This window comes from Artibeus jamaicensis, unplaced genomic scaffold (assembly GCF_021234435.1).
Source record: "Artibeus jamaicensis isolate MK-2021 breed Jamaican fruit bat unplaced genomic scaffold, CSHL_Jam_final contig_466, whole genome shotgun sequence".
Lineage (NCBI taxonomy): Eukaryota > Metazoa > Chordata > Mammalia > Chiroptera > Phyllostomidae > Artibeus > Artibeus jamaicensis.
In genome coordinates, this window is record NW_026521844.1 from 11,612,271 (window position 1) to 11,635,042 (window position 22,772).

A 22,772-nucleotide genomic window follows, 5' to 3' on the forward strand; every position below is an offset into this window, starting at 1 on the left:
ACCGTGGCTGTCCAAATCATGTCAGGCTTTTCCGCATAAGCAGAGCATCCTACGGTGAACTACAATCGTGACTGCACTGTAGGAAACTCAGCCTGTGGCCCAAGCGTGCGTTTTAAAATTTACGATTGGTGATTCCACGAAAGTTTTCAATAATAAATGCTCACAAAAATAAGCGCCTACAAAATTCTTTGTAAGTGAAAATCTTTTAGGGCATCACATAGAAGGTAAAAGTTCCAAATACCACCTTTGAGCTGTTCTATGTATGGAAGCAACCAGCCATGGTTCATTCATTTAAGACTGCTTGGCAAAAAACAGGGACTTTATTCTAAATATTAGTCACTGCTCTTTGGTTAAAGTTTCTTTACGTCTTTGAACCAAGTAACCCGGCACTAATAAAAACACGTGGTAATTACAAAATATCACAGACTAGTGCTACGAGAGCTGTGCCCATATAGAACCATCACCATAATTGTTGTCTGGGTGGCAGAACTCTTTGCCAAAACTGCCCAGAAAGAAGAGTGCCATGAACTTCTGTGGTGGTTGCAGAGGCTAAATATTTCTCAAGGTCGCCCAGAGTGGGGGAGGGGGGGGCGAAGAGAAGGGAAAGTCACCCAGCACGTGAAATGTTCACATCCACTTGACTCAGTATGCCCTGATACCTCTCAGGAATGAGAACCCCCACCCTGGCCAGTGTGGCTCAGCTGGTTGGAGCACCATCCCGTAAGACAAAAAGGTAGTGGGTTCAATTCCCAGCCAGACCACATGCCTGAGTTGTGGGTTTGGTCTAAGTCGGGGTGCCTGCGAGAGGCAACCAGTAGATGTTTCTCTCTCACATTGCTGTTCCTCTCCCTCTCTCTCTCCTCCCCTTGCCCTCTCTAAATCAATGAGCATATCGTCAGGTGAGGATTAAAATCAATAATAATAATAATAATAATAATAATAACAATAATAATAAATGAGAATCCTCATCAGACCACAACAGAAAGTCTACCTGCTGATTGAAAGCCGTGTTCCCGCCTGGCATGGGGAGGCTGGAGGGGGCCACCGGCAGCAGGTCCAGCGGCGAGCCGGGGTTCGCGCTCTTGCTGTCGTTTGTGGAGTAGTTCCACACCAAGGCACTTGGGCAACAGAGGGTGACAGTCTGACGGTAAACCAGGAGAGTCCGGAGAGTTAGAGAAAAGAAAAGGTGCAACAACTGCTCACAGTAAAAATGACGCCTTGCCTTGACTTTTACAGTTTCTTACCAGAGAGTTTAAAATAAAATATGAATGGCTTACCCCATAATTTTTCAATTGATAAGACAAAACTAAGAATTATTCATTTGAGCCCTGGCTGGTGTAGCTCAGTGGATTGAGCACAGGCCTGAGAACCAGAGGATCTTGGTTCGATTCCCAGTCAGGGCATATTTCTGGGTTGCAGACCAGTTCCCTGCAGGCCAGTTCCCAGCAGGGGACGCACGAAAGGCAACCATACATGGATGTTTCTCTCCCTCTCTCCTTCCCCTCTAAAGATAAATAAATAAATAAAATCTTAAAAAAAAAAAAAAGAATTATTCATTTGAAAGGCAGGAAGTACAACTATTGAGAAAGTATAACTATCCAGTATAGGAAACCAAGGAAACAATAAAAATGAAGGATCATCACTTAAAACAATTTTTTCATCAAATTAAAAAATGAGATGGAATTAAATATGTAATTTCTAAGATTATAAACTCTAAAAAAGAAATTATTTTTATTTTTATTTTTTTACTATTTCAAATAATGGTACAGCAAGTAGCTTCATAGATGCTGGGCGGGGAGTAATCTGAACTAGCAGTCAGCACATTTTTTCTGTAAAAAGCCAGATAGTAAATGTTTTAAGATTTTCAGTTCATCTATAGTTTCTGTCACATAGTCCTCTTTTTTTTTTTTTTTTTTTTTTGCTTTAATAACTCATTGAAGAAATAAAGCCCATCATGGCTGGTGGGCTGCACCTGGCCCACAGACCGCAGCTCATCTACCCCGGCTGCGACCCTTACAGGCCGGTTCTACTGGACCAGCCTATGTGCCACCTTTCTAGGACCGCCTTACTGGTGCGTCACAACAAGCCCCTGAGGCAGGTGCTGTTATTCCCCGACTCCACACAAGAGGACGATGAGACAGAAGGACCACAAACAGGCCCAAACTGATTTCAGCGCCCATGCTTGGAACCAGCATGACTAGCACGGTGGTGAGTCTCTGTACCCTCCGGCGTGGCTGTCTCCGCGGGCGCACATCCCTGCCCCCTTCCTCCCGTCTGTGGCCACGGGGTGCTCGTCTCCCGTCCACAGCGGGGCTCTTCCCCCTGTGCTTCATTCCATAGCTCCCCACGGCCAGGACACGGGTCAATCGAACACCCCTCTGCTCCTGTTCTCGACTCTCTCTCTACTAGTCTACCCTTAGCTTAGAAATAGGTTCAAACCTGCCCGTCAAAAGTAAACTTAAAAAAAAATCCCCATTTACCCCAGCAGCGATTTCTCTCTCTTCCCTTCATTCTGCACCACTGGTCAACCCACCTTACTCTGACTTTTCACCCAACACCCAAATGATGATCAGCAATGACACAACCATACTGTCACAGACAAGTCGGCCACCTTCTTACCAAACTTCCCCAATCCCCTGGGCACTGCCCACCACTAACTACTTATGGGAACTTTCTGCGGCACCTCAAGAAGCAGCTTCGTGTGGTTGTTAAGAGTATGGACTCTGGACCCAGGCAGTCTGGGTTTGAATTTCGCCATTTCGCCATTAGCGTTACAAAAAGAATACTAGTAACTGAAAATGTGTTACAACTTAGAACAGTGCCTAGAACATAATGAATGCTATTAAAATAACAGACTTAACAGCACTGTCCGCACTCTCGTCGTCTCTGTCTCTGTAATAATACTCTCTCCCCTCTGCCAGCCTTTCCCGCGTGGTCCCTCTGCCGCCTCTCACCCCCCGCCCGTCAGGGCCACGGGTCCCCTCTTGCTGCCGACCTTTGAGGTACCCTCAACCCTCCCAGACTCCTGACCAGCTAAAGGGCCACAAGTGAGTCAAATCCACACATTAGCCAGTTGTTTGCCCTCATCTTCAGGATGAGACATGCAACACCTCTTGAAAATGTCTACTTGGAGATCCTAAAGGATAAAAAGAGTCCAAAATTGAACTCACCTAGACTCTTAAAACTTATTTCTTCACCTTGTCTCTCTCTACCCTACCTCCCCACTCCCACAAGTCATCCTGCTACTGTGGTTAAACAATCTAACTAACCCACACAGCTGACCGTGTCACTTCCATGCATAAGGTCCTTCAATGACATCCCATCAGAAGGCACACAGGGGTCTTCTGTGCCCTGACCACCAACAGACTTCATGCTCTGTGTCCCACTAACACCAACCTGCGCACAGGAGGAGCGATCGGCCCTCTAGGCCCTGGCCCATGCTGCCAGCTCTGCCAGGAAGACTCTACACCTTTTCTTTTTAACTCATATTGTAAGCATCAATCAGGATCACACCTTCAGAAAGCTTCCTTGAATTCTGGGTGGGACCGGAAATCCTACTTCTCACCTGCCTTAGCTCCCTGTGCACGCCCCCGGCAGCCCTTATCAGGGGGCACAAAAGCTGCCCATTTGTAAGTCTGTCTTCCTGACAAAGCAGTAAATCCCACCCTGTCTTCATGGCAAGGCCTGTCTCTAAGCCTCTTAGCAAAGAGACCCAAACTGTGACCTGAACACTGACCTGTGAGCTTCCCCAGGGCAGGGCTGCATCTCGCTCCGCACTGCCAGCCCAGCGGCTGGCATGCTGTGGACGGTCATGAGCTGCACCAACGGTAATGCTCGGCACATGAACAGAGTGTGACAAACTGGAAAAGGCAACCAACTCTAGATGTAAACTGAGGAAGCTAAAGAATGGTGATGAAGAAGCTGATCTTCCAGAAGAACAGTAACACAGATGACTCATTCTATGAATTCCCTCCAGAATTTTTAATCATTGAACTACTAATGGCTTTGACAAAGAACAACTACAGGAACTTTCTTCGAGACTAAAGCAACTAATCTTCCCTTAGCCTGATTTAACACAAGAAATAAAACCTGAAATCTCCATCTATTAATTACTTGGTTATGGAAAAAACTGGAGCCGTGATGTGAACGCTGAGGATGTGGCTCCCAGCACAATTATTTCCTACGTGGGAATTTAATATAAAGTAAGCAGGTCCGAGGACTTACCTGCAACATACAACTCAGCCCATAAACCAGGGGGCCGTGCTGTGCACAAGAAAGGAAGTCTGAGAAGGCCAGCTGCACGGGGCTCACGCCGGGGCCGGGGGCGCCGGGGCTGGGGGCCCCGATGCTCGAGCTGTTTGGTCCTATCATCATGTGGGGCGAGTGGGCAGCGAGGAGGCTGGGGCTGTCACTCAGCAGCAAGGCGAGACGCCGGGCACAGAAGTAGGCAAGACGACGAGACAGGTAGGCCGACTGAACAAACTCATCCGAATACTGGGGAGCACAAGGGCACCAGACTTCAGTCATGACTGGTGAAATAGCTCTTTTAACATGCGCATTTTTTAAATTTTATTTAGTTATTATTCAAGTATAGTTTTCTATTTCTCCCATCCCAGCCCACCCCGCCCCGTGCTCCCCACCTCCCTCCCATTTCCACCCCCCTTAGCTCTCATCCCTGTGTCCTTCCTATTTGTTCCTCCAAATCCCTCCCCTTTTTCCCCTTAACTTCCCTTCCCTCTCCCCTCTGGTCATTTTTTGATCAGAATAAAAACCTTCAAAGGTACTGTATAGGCCCAGTGCTGTGCAAAAGAAACATAGCCAAGCCATATAATGTAATTTTAAAATGTTTTTAGCCATTTAAAAAACAAAGGTCAAATTAAAAGAATAATATATTTTATTTATCTTCATAGAGCCAAAATGTTATCTTTTCAGCCCGTAATCAAAACAAGAAGTACCGAGACATTATGCATGCTCTTGCTTCTGCATGAAGCCTGAAATCTGGTGTGTATTTGTCAGTAAGAACACACCGCAAGCTGTCCTTGTCACAGCCCGACAGCTCAACAGCCACACCTGGCTGGCGGCGGCTGCCACGGCAGCACCTCCCAGGGAGGGCGCCCAGGACGCTGGCGCGGCGCAGACTCTGACGGGCTGCACTGAGGTGAGAAACGGCAGTACTTCCCATCACAGACTTCTCTGTAGTGTCTGAATAATCAAATACATGTACTACCTTTCCAAAGTAAATTTTTAAAGAAATTTCATCCACATAACCTAAATTTTAACAGACTTTAAGCCAATCATTAAAATAGGAAGTTCCCATCCCCAGTGGCTCAAAAAGTATCAAACGAATGCAGAGGATCCTCTGTAACCTTAAAAAGAGATGATCTGTTTTGTTTCCACAGGAATCAGTGTGAACAAGGAGACCGTACTTAAAGGGCTGTTCGCGTAGCTCGGTGGCGGGAGAAATCCATGTGGGTGAGGACACTTAAAAAGGGCAGATCGCACTCCGAACGTGGCCAGTGCAGACGGCCGCTAAAACTTAAGAAGCCTCTTACACCTCGTGTATTGTAGCATCAAGATACTTTTGCTTTCTGTTTCAAAATGAAAACTTTTCCTCTTCCATCTCTACTTACTTAACCATCCTTACCAGATTCATGTCTTGCCCATAAAATCAACTGGCTCACGGTTACACGCACTGTACCTGCAGCATCAGCGGTAATAACAGTTTCAGAAGGTCATCATCCATTGGTCTGATCTTTTCTAAAACATCCAAGATCCACGTCAAATACTCATGTTTTTCTAGCATTCCTTCCTTAAATGAACACAGAACAATTACAATAATAATGTTAAAGCAAGAAGCACTCTTATTCTTATGCTTAAGCATCATTCTACTATTATCGTTCCTGTTGCTGTAGAACTCATTAATCACGGCCCAAATTCTAGACAGAAAAAACTAATAAATATTACTTTATGTGGTTGGTTTGGGTATTTTGTTGTTGCTGTCGTTGTTGTTTTTGGTTTTTGGTAATCTGCTTCATTCTAATTTTTTTTTTTTTTTTAATTCTTACAAGAAAGAACGTTCAAAAGACTCCCAGGCACAGACAGCCCCTGGCGACACTGCAGAGGTGTACGAACTCAGTCCTACTCACAGGAGGAAACCTGGCCGGTGGCGACAAGTACAAAGAACCAAAGCAACAGAAGCGCCCATCGCATCATTATCTGTACCCCATCATCAGAAGTTGACAACCCCGTCAGAACCAATGCTCCTTATACTCTCCTCTGTGCTAAAGGAAAATTCAGATACTATAACCTACTTGTAAAACATATCCTTAGAAATATAATGGTATAACTACTATAATATAAATAAAATGAATTTATAATATAATACTATAATGTACAAATATTCCAGTATAACTACTAAAAAATGATAACACGCCTGCAAATTTCCAAAATGCCCCATAGGGGTGATACGGACCCTAGACACAAGCCCTCCTAACGTTTTTCATCGACCGCCCGCCCCCACATGCGTACACACAAGTGTGCACGTCATTTCATGACAGCCGCTGCAAGTCACATTTGATGTCACAGTATAGTTCTGTATTATGATTCACATCATGAAAGCAACTTCAAGATGGAAACAAAAAGCTATTTTTTCTGGGAAGGACACATACTTTCATGGTCACTAGGGTAACAACCTCAGCAGTTAATATGAATTCCTACTTATTAAGAGTGTGGACTCTGGACCCAGGCAGTCTGGGTTTGAATTCCACCATTCCTGGCAACTTTTGCAGATCTGTGTATGACCAGTGGTCCATGACCATCGTTCCCAACAATCTGTATAAAATACTGTACCGATAAATTACTGTATTTATAAGATTACAAAGGTACCACATTGACATGATACCAAGATAGTTACTTGTTGCTAATTTCTAATTTTTTAAATACTATAAGTCAAAAAGAGTTAAAGGGTTAGTTACAGAAAAACCGTAATTTAAAACTCTCGAACCAGTAAAGTGAACTTGAACTTAATAAAGAGATAAGTGAAGTGGAATCCTGCACTAGGGTGTAAGAGATGGGGAATGCAACACTCAAAACAAAGGGGCCTTCACAAGCACGGCTGCCAATGGCTGCACCGCAGCCCACCCTCCAGGGCCTGGGCTCCAGACCCACGCCCGTGTTTCTGCACAGGGCTGTCTGCACGTGTACATACGAGGGGCAGTTTCACATTCCGGAACATGGCAATTCAAAAATATAATATACTTTTAAATTGTAGTATTAATGTTCCAATTAGATTCCAATCAGTTTATGGCCTAGTTGCTTCTTATAAAAGACACACTGATTTCAATGTCCTATTACATAAAGAAATCCTTCAAAAGGCATTAAGTATGGTAAGACACTTTTTAAAAGATGCAGACTAAATTCTCAGCTCAATGAAAGTCATAAAAGCTCAGTAGCAGACTACACTGAATTAGACCAGCTAATAAATGGAGTGAGGATTTGTAAAGAGTTGTGTTAACTGATTTTAACAATGCTACTTTGCAAAAGAACCATGCTTTTTCCTACTTTGAGCTCTTAGGAGAAAATCACAAGCTGGAAATTATAATTAAAGTTCTAAGGGGAAAAGTTAGAAGCCACACACTCTTTCTAATACCCCTCCTCTTTGGTCAAGATAGCAAGAAATGAAAAGTCTATACTCTAGCAACACAGTTTCAGCAGAATACACACACTTCCTCCTTGCCAGCAGTAAAGACAGAAGCAACTCACAGCACACGCGCCCTCTTCTGGTCAATACGACTCACATCAGCTTGTCTGGGTGGCAGTTCAGTCATGCCTCAGTGCCCTCGCATGGCCCCTCAACTGCATTTTAAACTGCAGCTTAACCAAATGAAAATGACCTAACTTTGGAATAACTAAACTCTAAAGGGTATCTATTCTGAGACATCCGTACAAAGCTTTTTGAATGAATACATCTAATTTTTGCAAAATAAAAGGCTGAAGGGGATTATATTAATAGTACATTCAAAGAGCTGACATTATTAAAGCTGGAGATCAATATGCGTAATAAGGCGCCACTGACTCAGGGCAAAGGTGTTGCTTTCAATCTAATTTGATGTGAGAAATGTCGGATTGCTTCCTTTGAATGCAGAGATACAATTTAACCCCCAGGAAACTAAACCATAAGGAATCTGCTCTCCTCTTAAGAGAATGCTACAGAGACAGTCTGGGCGAGGCTACCTGGAACATGTGAAAGGCCAGCTTCGCGTTGTACTCCCACTGCTTCAGCGCCTGCTCCACGTCGGCCGGCACAGGAACTGGGCCGTGGCTCACGCTGGAAGCCACGTGGTAAAAGTCGGAGATCTTGGCCAGTTGCTCTCGGAGATACCTGGTAGATATTTGTGTCCACTCTGCATTTTTTTAAAGAAATAGTATGAGAATTAACTTTCTCCCCCACTTCCTGATCATCATAAGGATGGACTTACAAAACAAATGACATAAAAAAGGCTTCTGCACGTGAAAGTGCTGTTCAGAAAGGCTTGTGCTCCCCAAAGCCCTTCGGCAACACACGCCGGTGTGCCACGGCCTGCCCCCCACAGCCCGAGGGGATCTGGCCAGCTCTGAGTGGAGAAGGCAGCTCTCCTCTGTGCTCTGCGACCCCCTACCCAGGAGAAGGCAGCTACACTCAAATTAGGTGCATCAGGGGATCCTCCACGTTAAACAACAGTTAGCATAACAAAAATATCAAAGGCACAAGCAGGGAACAGAACAGCAGAGGTGAGCACTTCAAGACAGCTTAACCCTATACCAAACGAATTCAAAATCCCACAAGTGCAGCTCTCTGAGAGTATGTTTTCAGAGTCCAAGTCTCAAACACGCCTAATTAAGACTCGTTCTGTGACTGACAATCTGTGAGTGGACTGGCATTCAAGGGGGACCGGCCTGTGAGCAGCCCTGACACAGAGCAGCTGCCCCCTCCCCTCGACCGACAGGAGGCGCCGCAGCCTGCCATCCACGGGAGTGGTGGGCAACAACAGGCAGGGACTGAGAAGGAAACAGAAGCGGCAGCATAAAAAAACCACTGAAATTATTCAAAAACGTCTGCCACAGGGGCACAAATTTAATCAGTGTGTTGCCTCTGGCAACCATGAGGGATGAGATGCCAACTTTAGCCCATTCTGTGGATAAAAATGTAATAACTGCATGCTCACAGCCAAATTTCCCCAAGGATTAGCCCCACAGCATTTCAGGAGAAACCATCTTATTGAAACATTACCACGCGATGCTGTTTTCCTATTACTGGGCAACGGGTACTTCCACCTTATTTTAAAGGAAGCTATGGTGACGAAAGTATAAGCAGACACTAAACATCTGTTAGGGATTGAGCACTTTGTTCTTCCTTGTTAAATACTGTTAAAATTATTTCAAAACAGTACCCAGAGATAACTACTGTTAAGTTGTAGTTTAAACCACTTATTCTAATTGTATCTTATTTAAAATTCAAATTCAATGCACATGTTAAACTCCAATAATAAGCCAATGCAAAAAGATGAACAGATGCTAGGTCAACATTCGCCACCAATAACAGATATTATCATTAAAACGAACCCACTGGAATTAGAAGAGTAAATTATCAATGTCATCATCTTCTGGTGCCCCTGATAATGGACTAACAGTCTCATGATACTTGTTTGGCAAACAAAATGCCAACCGTCCGATGAGGTGAGTTTAGCTGAGCTATAATGAGCAAAACCAAAAATAACAAGGACCCAAATCCTAGTCTGAGTGCCAAGCCTTGCCATTAGCTCACTCTCAGTATGGTACTGTTCTCAATATCCCCACAGAATATTTTAGTCTCAAGAGCTAAAAATACAGCACACATTCACACACCCCTACTTTGTCAAGAATATATGTTCTTTTTAAGGGTTTTTTTTTTAACGCAGAAGAAACACATGGTCACTATAGGAAATGTGTTGTGCAAATATGAAAACAAAAAATCTGTGACCCCATCACTCATAATCATTAAATATTTTAATATATAACCTTTTGGTCTTTATGTGCACTTGACTGTTGATACAAACATGTAACATGTTTTTTTAAAAACTTGCTGAATAGAACTGTTCCACAGTCTCCACTCCTTTTGAACCTCCCATGGAACTCAAAGGCAGTGCTCTTACTAGTGTTTGAATTTGAACTGTACTCAACTGACAGACTGTATCAGGCAGACAGATTCACAGGTCTGAGACGTAAGACAGTCTAGAGCGGACTAGTATAAAAAATCAGGACGCACTCAGAATTTTCATTAGAAACTGAAAACAGAAAACACATGTCCACTGGTGCTGTGCTCCTTGAACATCATACTGGGTTGGCCAAAAAGTCCATACGGGTTTTTTCAGTAAAATAAAAGACACATGTTTCATTTCCATCAGTATCTTTATATATTTAGGTATTTTGAGTATGTCAGCTATCTTCCACATGGTATAACACTGATTGTTCTCATAATGTCTTGATTTGATCCACCATCTAATTCAACAGGTCTACCTGACCGTGGAGCATCTCCAGCGAGAAATCTCCAGCATGAAACTTTGCAAACCACTTCTGACATCTGATCAGTCACAGCACCTTCTCCATACACTGCACAAACCTTTTTTGCATTTCAGCTGTGTTTTTACCTTTCTTGAAATAATAAAGCATAATATGCTGAAAATGTTGCGTATTTTCTTCCACCTTCAATATTAAAATGGCTACACAAAAGTTTACCCATTTTCGTAAGTTTTTTTAATACACACTGATATGAGAGCTGTCATAATACAAGCTAACAAAATTGTTTCAAATGAACTTAAAGACAACTAAGTGCTGCTAGAGGCGTTTCACAGAAAAAAACAAACTTTTGGCCACCCCAATATTAGGATGTGCCGCCCTCTCGTGCTTACTTAGGACTGGTCATCGTAGGGAGCAACAGGGCAGTCAGCAGCAGTGGCAAAGACAGGCACTGGTCTCGGCCCTGAGTATAAAAACCCCCACGAAGGGAGCTTACACCAAATGCCAGTGCCTTCAGCCCCACCTGCCAGATTCTGATGTAACTGGTCTCGAGTGGGAGGCCCAGTTTCCAGGTGGTGAAGGAAAACAGGACTCAAGAGCAATTACAGGGAAGCTGGGTGGCAGAATGGGGTTCCAAGGTAAAAAGATGCGGAAAGTGACCTATGAGGCTACTCTGAAAATGAGGCAGTTCTAAATCCCAGCACTTGGAGCCTTTGCACACATCTGCAGCTCCTGGGTGACCAGGAGAACCTGCGGTCCGTGACGCCACATTTGCAGAAAGTTTATGAGTGTGAATGTCACTGAGAGAGGGGTCAGGACTGAGTAAAATGTCCGGTCCTTTCAACAATGCTCTCCCTAGCATCCAAAAATCCAACAGCCACTGTTTCTTCTCTGTTAATGTCTAACTCCCAAAACAGAAAGGGTTTCAGAGGTCATGCAGTTCACGCCCCCCTTCACAGACCCAGGCACAGTCAGCTCACCCAAGGTGACGCAGCTAGCCCAGAGGTACACAAACAGGTGCGAGATGCCCCACTCTGGTACATGAAAACACAGTGGGGAGAAGAGGGCCGGGTCACCTTAAACGAGCCCCCTGGGCCTGGAACACCTGCAGTATTAATAAGAGGATGGGAGTCAGCAGAGGAGGCGCAGGCCAGTGCAAAAGGCTCCGGGAGAGGACGTCCTGCGGTGCAACGAGGCAGAGAAGCAACAGAGACCACATTCGGCAGTCCTGGTGGAATGAGCTGGGAACAGGATGGCCCTGAATCCACACCCCGGTTCGGCCACTCAGCCACGTGACCTGGAGCAACAGCTCTAACCTCTGCTGACTCTCCCTTTCCTCATCTTCACAATACAGATCAATATAATATATAAACATCGAATGACTGACTATAAGGATGAGTTAGTTAGCACCATGCATGCACTACAGACATTGATCAGTAAGTGGTAGCTATGATCCTCATTATCAGGACGAAAAGTTTGGGGAAAGAAAACTAAAGGTCAAGGCCCTCACTGGTGAGGACAGCACCTGCTGCCCTCAATGTCAATCCCTACTCTGCCTCAGCTGAGTGGCCAGTGCCCAGAGTCCTGCACAAGCATTTATAGCATCGGCATCAGTGTCCTGCTTCCAAACCCTTCCGTGGACCAGCAAGCCTTACTGACTTAAAGGCCAAACTCCTTGTCTAGGAATTAAACCACTTCAAATACTGCCCACCACCCAGCATTGTGTCCTCCACCAGCTCACACTGCTTTCTGACTCTCCTGCGTATGATGCAATCTCTACCTACAATACCTTCTCTACTCACATGTGCTCACGTGTGAGTTTTTCTGGGCCCGATACAAGTGCCACATCTAACATGCAGCCTTCTCTGGTCTCTGGACACCACCCCACCACGTAGCAGGGGTTCTCTTTCTTCCCCCACTCTCACCCCCCATCCAACTGACGGTTAGAATTTCCTCCATCTCTCTCTTTTATCCCCATAAAACGATGCCTTACTCAGTCACCATTAAGCATGGACTTGAATCAATGCACCCCAAGTTTCTCTGAGAATAAGCATTAACCAAGTTCTTCCCAATTATTCTGCCTCTCAAATCTTCACACGAACATATTGCTTTCTAGCTTAAATTCATCATTGCACAACTTAAAGGTTTCAAAATTCACTACAGGGAAAATGCCAAATTCCTCTCTAATACAATGTTTATTATAACCAACTCACCTACAAGCACCTGCTAATCAGGGTGCTACGAAGGGCCATGCAAATACTAAACTTTCAATTATTTTTTATGAACTTAAATATATTTTGTGGAGGTTCATTTTCTGGCTACCTTCTTCCACATTATCGAAACCAGTGAGAACTCACTCAGGGGTGTCCAACCATTTGGCTTCCCTGGGCCACACTGAAAGAAAAACAGTTGTCTTGGGCCACAGATTAAAATACACAAACACTAATACAAACAGATTAACACACACAAAAAAAGGTTTTCAGTGAATTTACAGTTTTGTGTTGGGCCGCATTCATAGCCTTCCTGGGACACATGCAGCCCGAGGGGTGAAGGCTGGACGCCCCTGCATGTGAAATAAATACAACGGTGATCGTTGTCTTTGAAACCTCCCACCGAGCCCAGAGACTAAAACACATCTTCAAGGCGATCCACTCGCTACAGCACTTCGAGTCAAAGGGGACGTGCTCCTCCAGGGAGAATCCTGTGTCCATTAGCCACCAGGGGAAACTCTTCCTGAGGATGTACCACCTGCAATAAAAGTTTTAGCCTCTCGACAATGAGAAAGGCCCACTTCTCAAAACTGCAGGATATACAGATTTTTTAATTTATTTTTTATTGATTATGCTATTAATAATTGTAGCAATTCCCCCCCCCCATCCTCCTCCACTCAGCACCTCCTACTCCCTCAGGCCCCCCTGAGGGAGGATGTAACCAGCCCGACTTTGGGGCAGACTGGGAAAAAGCTTTCATTATGTGCTTATGCCACACATTGCATTTCCGAACTCAGTAAGAGCAACTGAAAGACTGTCTACTTCATGTTCTTTGTTGATATCCTCCATCAACAAAGGGAAAAGGCAACCCACTAATGCAAAGAAGATACTTGCAAATCATATATCTCACAACTCAGTAATAAAAAGACAAATAACCCATTTTTTAAATGGACCAAATCTGAACATACATTTCTCCAAGGAAGGTATGTTCTTCAGAACAAATGGCCAACAGGCACATACAAAGATGCTCAGTATCATTAGCCACCAGAGAAATGCAAATCAAAACCGCAACAGGATACCACTAGGACAGTTATAAAAAAGATAAAACAAGTACTGGTAAGAATATATACAAATTACTGGGTTGGCCAAAAAGTCCATATGGATTTTTCCATAACATAAAAGACACGTTTCATTTTCACCAATAAATGTATTGATTTAGATTATTTTGAGTATATCAGCTATCTACTTTGTGGCAAAACATTGATTGTTTTCAATTAATGTATCAATTTGACTGCTATCAACTTCAACTGGTCTACTGCCCACGAAGCAGCAAGAAATCTCCAGCACAAAAGTTCACGAGCCACGTTGACCCATTCGACCACTCACGGCCCCTTCCCATACACTGCACAAATCGTTTCCTGTATTTCAGCTGCATTTTTACCTTTCTTGAAATAATACAGCATAATGTGGCCAACATGTTGCATATTTTCTTCCATCTTCAATATTAAAATGGCTATGCAAATATTCACCAACTTTTTAAAATATACTTTATTGACTATGCTATTACAGTTTTCCCATTTCGCCCCCTTTAATCCCCTCTGCCCTGTAACACCCACCCCAGTTCCTGTCCATGGGTCACACATGTAAGTTCTTTGGCTTCTTCCTTCCCTATACTATTCTTAACCTCCCCCTGTCTATTTTGTACCTACTATTTATGGCTTCTTATTCCCTGTATCTTTTCCCCCTCTTCCCACCCCGTCCCCACTGGTAACTCTTCATGTGATCTCCATTTTTGTGACTCTGTTCCCATTCTAATTGTTTGGTTAATTTGTTTTTGTTTTTTTAGGTTCAATTGTTAATAGTTGTGAGTTTGTTGTCATTTTACAGGTTCATATTTTTTATCTTTTTCTTTTTCTTAAATAAGTCCCTTTAACATTTCAAATACAGTCTTTGTGATGATGAACTCCTTTAACTTGACCTTATCTGAGAAGCACTTGATCTATCCTTCCATTCTAAATTATAGCAGAGGAATCTTGGATGTAGGTCCTTGCCTTTCATGACTTGGAATACTTCTTTCCAGCCCCTTATTGCCTGCAAGGTTTTGATGTGCCTTGGTGTGTGCTTCCTTGGGTCCAGCTTCTTTGGGACTCTCTCAACTTCCTGGACTTCCTGGAAGTCTATTTCCTTTACCAAATTGGGGAAGTTCTCCTTCACTATTTTTTTCAAATAAGTTTTCCATTTCTTGCTCTTCCTCTTCTCCATCCAGCACCCCTATGATTCGGATGTTGGAACATTAAAAGTAGTCCAAAAGGTTCTTAAGCCTCTCCTCATTTTTCTGAATTCTTGTTTTTTCATTTTGCTCTGGTTGAATATTTATTTCTTCCTTATGCTCCAAATTTTTTATTTGAGTCTCAGTTTCCTTCCCATCACTGTTGGTTCCCTGTACATTTCTCTTCATTTCATTTTTCAGAGCCTTCACTTTTTCCTCCATTTTGCGACCACACTCAACCATTTCTCTGGGCATCCTGATTACCAGTGTTTTGAACTCTGCATCTGACAGGTTGGCTATCTTTTCATCACTTAATTCTAATTTGGGAGCTTTGATCTGTTCTTGCGTTTGGGTCATATTTTTTTGTCTCAGTGTACCTATTACCTAGTAAGGGGCAGAGCCTATGTATGCACCTAAGTCACCTGCCCCACTTCCCACAAGCAAATTTGGCCCTTCTGGGGCTGATTATGGGTGGGTACATTTGTATACATTCTAGGACCCTGTGGGTCTCTCCAGTGAAGTCTCTTCTGAGGCTGGGAGTTTCTCCCACCACCGCAACCCCCCCAGGTTTTTACCACCAGAGACTTTGAGGTTTACTTCTCCACACTGGTATCCTGGGTTGCACAGTCTCACCCCCCAGTTGTTCTTCCCAGTTTATCCATATGCAAATGTGGGGCTGCCCAATCGGCCAGCCTCTACCTCACCCACCCCATCCTTCAGCAGCTGCCTTGCTGGGCATCCCCTCCGCCCTGGTCTCACCCCTCCCACAGGTCTGAATGAACGTTTCCTCTTTAACTCCTTGGTTGTCGGACTTCCATACAGTTTGATTTTTCTGGCAATTCTGGTTTTTTGGTTTTTTAAATTTGTTGTTGTTCTTCTTTTGGTTGTGTGAGGAGGCAAAGTATACCTACCTATGCCTCTATCTTGGCTGGAAGTTCTACATAAAAAATTCACCAATTTTGACAAGTTTCTTTTTAATGCACGCTAATATGACAGCTGTCACAATACAGTCTAACAAAATTGTTTTGAATGAAGTTAAAGACAACTAAACACTACTAGAGCCATCTTACCGAAAACAAATGAACAAACTTTTGGCCAACCCAATAGAATTACTCACTCATTGCTGGGAGAAATGTAAAATATGTAGCCACTGAGGAAAAGTTTGGCAGTTCCTCAAAAGATTAAACAGAGTTACCATATAACCCATCGGTTCCACAACTAGTTATATACCCAGAAAAAATGAAAACACGTGTTCACACAAAAATCTGTGAACTCATATTTGTAGCAGCATAATTCATAACAGCCAAAAATTGAAAGCAACCCCATGCCCAACAAATTATGAGCAAATAAATAAAATGTGTTACATGCACACAATGGAATACCTTTGGGTCATGAGAAGGAATGACCTAGTGACACACGACAACATGATGACCTTGAAAATACTATGCTACCTGACAGACGCCAGTTTCAAAGGGCCAAGTATTTATGACTCCATTTCTACGAAGTGTCCGAAACAGGCAAATCTATAAGACTATTGCCTAGAGCTAAAGGGGCCTGCAGGGAAGTGGGGAACAACTGCTAATGCCTACAGGACTTCTTTTTAAGGTGACAAAAATGTCGTAACATGTGATGGTTTCACAAGTCTATGAGCACACTAAAATCTACTAAATTGTACATTCTACATGAATTACAAAGCAAGTGAATTATATCTCACTAAAGCTGCTATATCACTTTTGAAAATGTTTCCTTAAAATACTTTACTACTAGTGAAGTACTGCATGAAGTAAAAGACTATTCCACACTGATAAGCAGGAACCCACTATAAAACAATATGGCTTTGACAGAGTGGGGGGCATGGGGGGGGGTAAGGCATAGAAACCAGAGTGGCTAGGAGTTAATGGTTAAACCTGGTGAAGGGTAAAAGGACTTTATTACAATCTTCTCTATGTGCCTGTGTTTGAAACTTCCCCAATAAGAGGCTTCTAAAAGTTAATTGGTTGTATCCTATCAAATGATTCACGGGAAACCTGAAACCCACTCTTCAGCCGCTATTCGCTATTCGAAGGGGCGGTAAAAGGGAAAATCAGCACGCTGATTGGCAGTGTGGATCAGGAGTAGCCCGAGTGAAAGCACTGCCTCGGTGCAGTGGGACCCTCGGTGTGACGGGACCCACGAGGTCAGCCTACTGACAGGAACGCTGCTTTGTTGAACGTTCGGTGAGTAAAATCAGGCCTCTCCAGGGAAGGGGCGCAGTGGCTGCTGGCACTGGGTGGAAATGCTAGGGTGTGATAAATTACTGAAACCTAATTTATGCTTAAAAAGCTTTTCTCTAACACACAATTACCTGGAGAACACTCGTGTTTACTGGCCAATACTGAGCATCTGTTTCTGTGTGAATGAGTAAGTACGTTATTTTGAACTGGCCTTTCCCTCAGGTTTTATTCACTGAGCAATCACACTAGCTACTGCTACTTGGAGATCAGGGTGACAACTCAAGATAACCATGGGTATTTTGCAGCCAGTATTAACTGCCTACTGGGACCTGTGGCTACAAAGGTGAGGAGAAAGCAGTCCCTACCTGAGAATTTCATTCCTGAGGCAGGAGGCCTCGGATATAGACCACACTGTGCTAAGTGTTTTGACTTGTCACGAGACACAGGAAACAAAGCAGGGGGCCATTGCAGCCCCATCTTTGGGGAACACAAGGAGTTTCACACACAGAAACAGCAGCCGGCAACCTGCCAGACTATGCAGCCAGCAGGAAGGCGGAGGGAGAAAGGGTCACCGTCTGTGAGTCTAGGAAGGAGGCGGGAGCTTTTGTGCACCCACTCAAACGCTAGTGCACAAAATAGTCACCAGAGGGCGCTCAAACTCAGAGATTTCAACCCCATAAATCTGGAGTGGGGTCCAGAAGCCTGCATTTATAACCAGCAGCCCAGTGATTCTGACCCAGAGTGACAATCTACAGAGTTTGGTCTTTCATCACAAATTATTAAAAGCCAGACAGATTTTAGGCAAAAAAAAATCAGATACGTAAATGCTCTCAGGAGGCTGCGAAGTGCATCAGGGCAGTGACTGAAGAGGATACAGAAGAGAAACGGCAGGCGGAGCAGTAACCGGCCTGATACTGGACAGAAGGACAGAGCCGGGCTCAGGCGGCTCGGCTCCCGGTGCCGTGGGCTGAGGTGCGGAGTAGAGACAGCAAGGGGGAGGGCCGGGGTGCAGGGACTGCGTGCAGTTTGTTTTCATGAACTTTTTGTTTTAATTAAGCTTTTTATTTGGACATCATTATAGATTCACATGCAATTATAAGAAAGATCCCACATACCTTTTACCTACTTTTTCCAAAGGCTAACATCTTGTAAAATTAAGACAACCCACCAAGCTTACCCAGGTATCCTAGTTTTGAGGTCAGTTTTGGACACCTGAATTTGAGGCATCAGAGTTATTCTTGGGAAAATATGTCCAGGGGCAGGGAGATATACAAGTCTGACACTCAGAACGGCCAGGATGAAGAAGACACAGATGTGGGGCCCACTTCCTCCGTGGGTTCAATGCCTTAAAGAGCATGACAGTAGGTGTCCAGCAGAAACTGTCCCACGGGGAGGTACAGGTAGGTTTCTTCTGCAGAGCGATAATAGGGTTGTGTGCTCACAGGGCACTCAGTCCTCTCCTACACTCTCAGTGGACAGTGCGGGCCTGGTGGGTGTGAAGAGCACAGGTTGTGTGGTGCGAGTGCCTGACAGCCTGATTCCTGGCCTGCTCCGATCCCCTGCCAGCTTCGGGGTCTTGGGCAACTCCTTCTGCCCCTGCGTGGCTCAGTTACTTATCCATAAAACAAGGCTGCCCTGCCTTGTGTGGCTCAAGGGTTGGGCACTGTCCCAGTTCAGCCCTAGTCAGGGCATATGCCTGGGCTGTGGGCCAGGTGCCTCTGGTCAGGGGCATGGAAGAGGCAACTGATCGATGCTTCTTTTGCACATCAATGTTTCACTCCTTCTCTTCCTTTCCCCTCTCTCTAAAAATAAATAAATAAAATCTGAAAAATATATATATGAAAAACAGGACTGATCAGTGTACTTAGCCTACAGGGCTATTTTGAGAACTAAGCGATATAGAACATGCTCAGAACTGTGATATGTGCCATTATGTGATGGATAGGGCTGGGCAGACAGCAGCCCACAGATGGGATGCAGATGAACTCAGCATGTCATCAGCCAAGACGAGGAAGACAGGTAAAGAATGCAGGTAAGTCTGTGTAGATGGAAGTGAGCAGGTAGCTAAGGGAGACCCACTCAGAATGTATCTCTCTTTGAAGTTCAAGGAGAGGGTGAAAGGCAGGGATGGAAGCCTGAAGAGAGAGGTGATCATTGACCACAGGGCACTCTGCCCCAGGAGTAATAATATAGTTGAGGAGCGAATGACAAAAAAATACCCCCCACCCCGAGGTAAGGGCCATTATTAGGCAACATACAGTCAATGGCACGACTGTGCGACAGGCAGTTCATGCTGAAGGAATTCAAGGTAAAAACAGACCAAAGCGGCCAACTGGAGAAATAGGCAGCCCGGTCTCAGGCAGAGGATGGGGAGAGAAGGGCTCGCAGGGAAGGGCCAGCAGGAGCAGAGACTCGTGTCCCCGGTGGCGAGGGCAGTCCCAACTGCACCTTCCTGCGTGCAGGGCCCGTGGGTACCCGATACCTGGACACCTGACTCTTCTCTTGGTTTTTCCCTCTTGCTGTCGGGTCTCCAATTCTCGTTTCCATTCTAATGTAGACAATGCTAACCGTTACATTTAAGGATTTTTTTCTAGTTGTTCTTTTTCCCTATCAACCCCATACATGCATCTGAAGCCAAGGCTCTTGGCAACCACAGGATCCAATTTTAGCCCCTAGAACAAGAATTTCTTATTCAACACATCAATCACTTGACCAGCTTCTTGGCGCACGGACCCCTTCGGGGGTTTTGTCCTGAGGGAGGGGCCCACACTGCACATGGGCCACAGCAACTCAACTCCTCCTCAGGGCGTGACATGCTGTTTGCAGTGAACGCCGCATTAGCACACGGGAAGTTCTGCAAACCCTTTCAGCTTTCTGAGAGACCTGAGAGAGCCCCAGCCATGGTGGGATAATCCCAGCATGAATAACAGGACATTATTCTCACACATATTAAACTGGTACACTTAATTAACCCCTTAGGACGAGTCCCTACAGCCTTCCACATCTGAGACCAAGTCATGGGTTTTATTGCCCCAGGAGAGGAAAGCTACAGCAAGACAACAGGCTTGTCTTTAGCAAGAGAGTAGACTTGATGAGACCACAACTTTGCTTCCCTGTGCGGAGAACACGCCTCTGCGCAGGTTTCAGGGCCAGGCCCAGGCCCCTCTGAGAACCTGGGTGGAAGGGGGCGACATGGAGGGGCAGCCGGGGAAAACCTCTGGCTGCCAGCCCCACTGAAGGCTTCACACCCATCTGAATGATTACATCAGACATTTCATTGCCCTCAATCCTCTTCCAGCTCCTGCTACAGTGGACCTGGGAGAAATCCCCAGTCGTTTGCAAAGCAAACATAAACTACACTGTCTTTTTAGTTCACACTGAAACTTCATCCCATAAGCGACACTGTCCGAGTGAAGTGGCCGTAGCTCAAGCAGCACTGTGTCTGCTGTTCCCCCTGAAAGGCAGGTGCTGTGAGGTCTGTACTTTGGGACAAGCTTTCGATAGCTAAGTCTTTCACTGGGACACAAATACAAATACGACTACAGACATTATGTTGCCAGATGACCATGCACAGTAACTCTAGACCAAAAAGCTCTCACCAATCAAAATGCTTATTCACTACACAGACCCAGCAGACCCAGCAGACACATCCCAATATGGAAATAAAGGGAGAGTTTTACTTTTCCAGAAACCAAAGTCTGATGCGTGATATATTCATTTAATTAAACCTGTGCACTTTAGCTGTGTTCCTCTCATAAAGGCATTCCAACTGGTCATGTACTGACCCTTTGCTAATGTGTCTTCTATCCTGTCTATACATTCTACGTATTCCTTGACTCCAAAGTAACAGTGAGTTGAAATGGGCTTTGGAGCCACTTTAGTCCAGAGATTTCATTTGGACAAGTACACAGATTCTGTCTGAAAATGACTTTAAAACTTAAGGTACATCTCTTCTAATTGAAAAAAATTTTTCTATTCATCATGGAATTAACACTCCAGTGCAAAGATCCAACTCTTACAAGTCATTAAAAAGTTAGTAGTTTACAGCCCTTTAAAAGAACAAGGCCACTATCTGCACAGTGCGGAACAAGTACCAAGTTTCCGAAACATGGACACAAAGACTATGACACACACAAAGACGTCTCAGCAGACACACAAGAAGCCACGAACAGCCGCTTCTGCAGGTGCTGTGGGGAGCCTGGGGCACAGCGGGAGGGAGCGCGGTGAGGCGAGAGCTCACCCCAAACCCCTGAACATTCTGTGTTTTGTACCTTAGAGATGTATTTACTGCCTACATAAAAACCTAAGCCACACAAGAAGCTGTCTTTTTTAAAAAATGCTCATGTTGAGGCTTTAAGCAATAGACTTGCAAGATGAACGACAAACAAAAACTCATTAATCACTGAGCTTTTTGAAGCATTTTTCGTACCACGCCCAGTACCACTGCCCTGTCCCAGCCTCACAGTCACCCCTCACTGCATCCGGGCAGGTTGTAAAGCCACAGGACCCAGAAACCAGGGCAGGGCACCCCGTTCTTCTACTTCCCGTGGATTTTCTCACCCTGATCTGCAAACTGGAGGAATCAGCTACGGCGGAGGGATTTCGGGAGGACTGCCCCAAAGGGCGATGGCCAGTCTGTAAACTACAAAAACCACAGGTGCACACAGACACACACACACAGTCCTGAAGAGTAAAAACTTACAATACTGAGAATGAAACTGAGTTCTGATTACCATTTTATCATAGAAGATGATCAAGTAATCCAAGCAGTAGTTCGCATTAAACTGAGTAGGAAACAGAGGCAATATTGAGTGACAATAGGTTCTTAACAGAAAATGGGAGACTAGATAATTCATGCAAAGCAGCAAGACCAGGAGCAACGACAGCAGCAAAGACAAGCAACTGCAGCACATGTAACAGAGCCACGAGTCTACCTCATTTGCTCTCGGCCTGCCAGGGAAGAAGACAAGTAACTTAAGATCAAGAAATACTTTTTTGATGCAAAAAGAAAACAAAAACGAAAAATGTTCCCGATTTTTATTTGAAGGCCATATTTCTTTAAGGCCCAGCTCATAGCTGTCCTCCTTCAAAACAAAAACATCCCCCAATTTTTCCAGTCTCTCCACCCTGTCCTATATAATAATGGGGAGTTGTGTACTACTGTCCTATTTTAGGCATGCATCTTGTCTCCACAAAAATGGGGGCCCCTTAAAGCCAGAAAGCACAGCCCACCTTTAGTTAACTTCTTTACAGCATCTGCCCCAACGTGTAGGAACTCACAAAACCTTTTTTTAAAAACTGAATCACTCCTGATTCAAGTAAAATATAAGATGTTCTTGAATGTATTTCTCTAAGAAATTCAAAATCAATCATAGCCAGACATCACCTTTGATTTCATCAAGATGTAAGTGGCCATGAATACACACACCCCCGCCACCATCATACACAGCATGCTCACGATATCCAGCCACTGCCCAAGAAATGCCAGTTTGGGGCATAGTTCAATGGATGCAAAAGCTTTTAGGTGAAAGATGGTGGAGCAACAGG

The 22,772-nt window shown here is 44.6% G+C and overlaps 1 protein-coding gene across 2 annotated transcripts in view; it reads right to left on the bottom strand.

Moving 5' to 3' along the window:
• Window positions 1–22,772, bottom strand: part of MED12L (mediator complex subunit 12L) — a 315,205-nt gene that overhangs the window by 240,286 nt on the left and 52,147 nt on the right. For both annotated transcript variants that reach the window (XM_053667213.1, XM_053667212.1), the window contains 4 exons: window positions 8,233–8,402; window positions 5,699–5,809; window positions 4,225–4,494; window positions 992–1,141 (listed from right to left, as the gene is read on the bottom strand). In XM_053667213.1, the coding sequence (XP_053523188.1) occupies window positions 992–1,141; window positions 4,225–4,494; window positions 5,699–5,809; window positions 8,233–8,402 (701 nt within the window). The remainder of the gene's footprint in view (window positions 1–991; window positions 1,142–4,224; window positions 4,495–5,698; window positions 5,810–8,232; window positions 8,403–22,772) is intronic.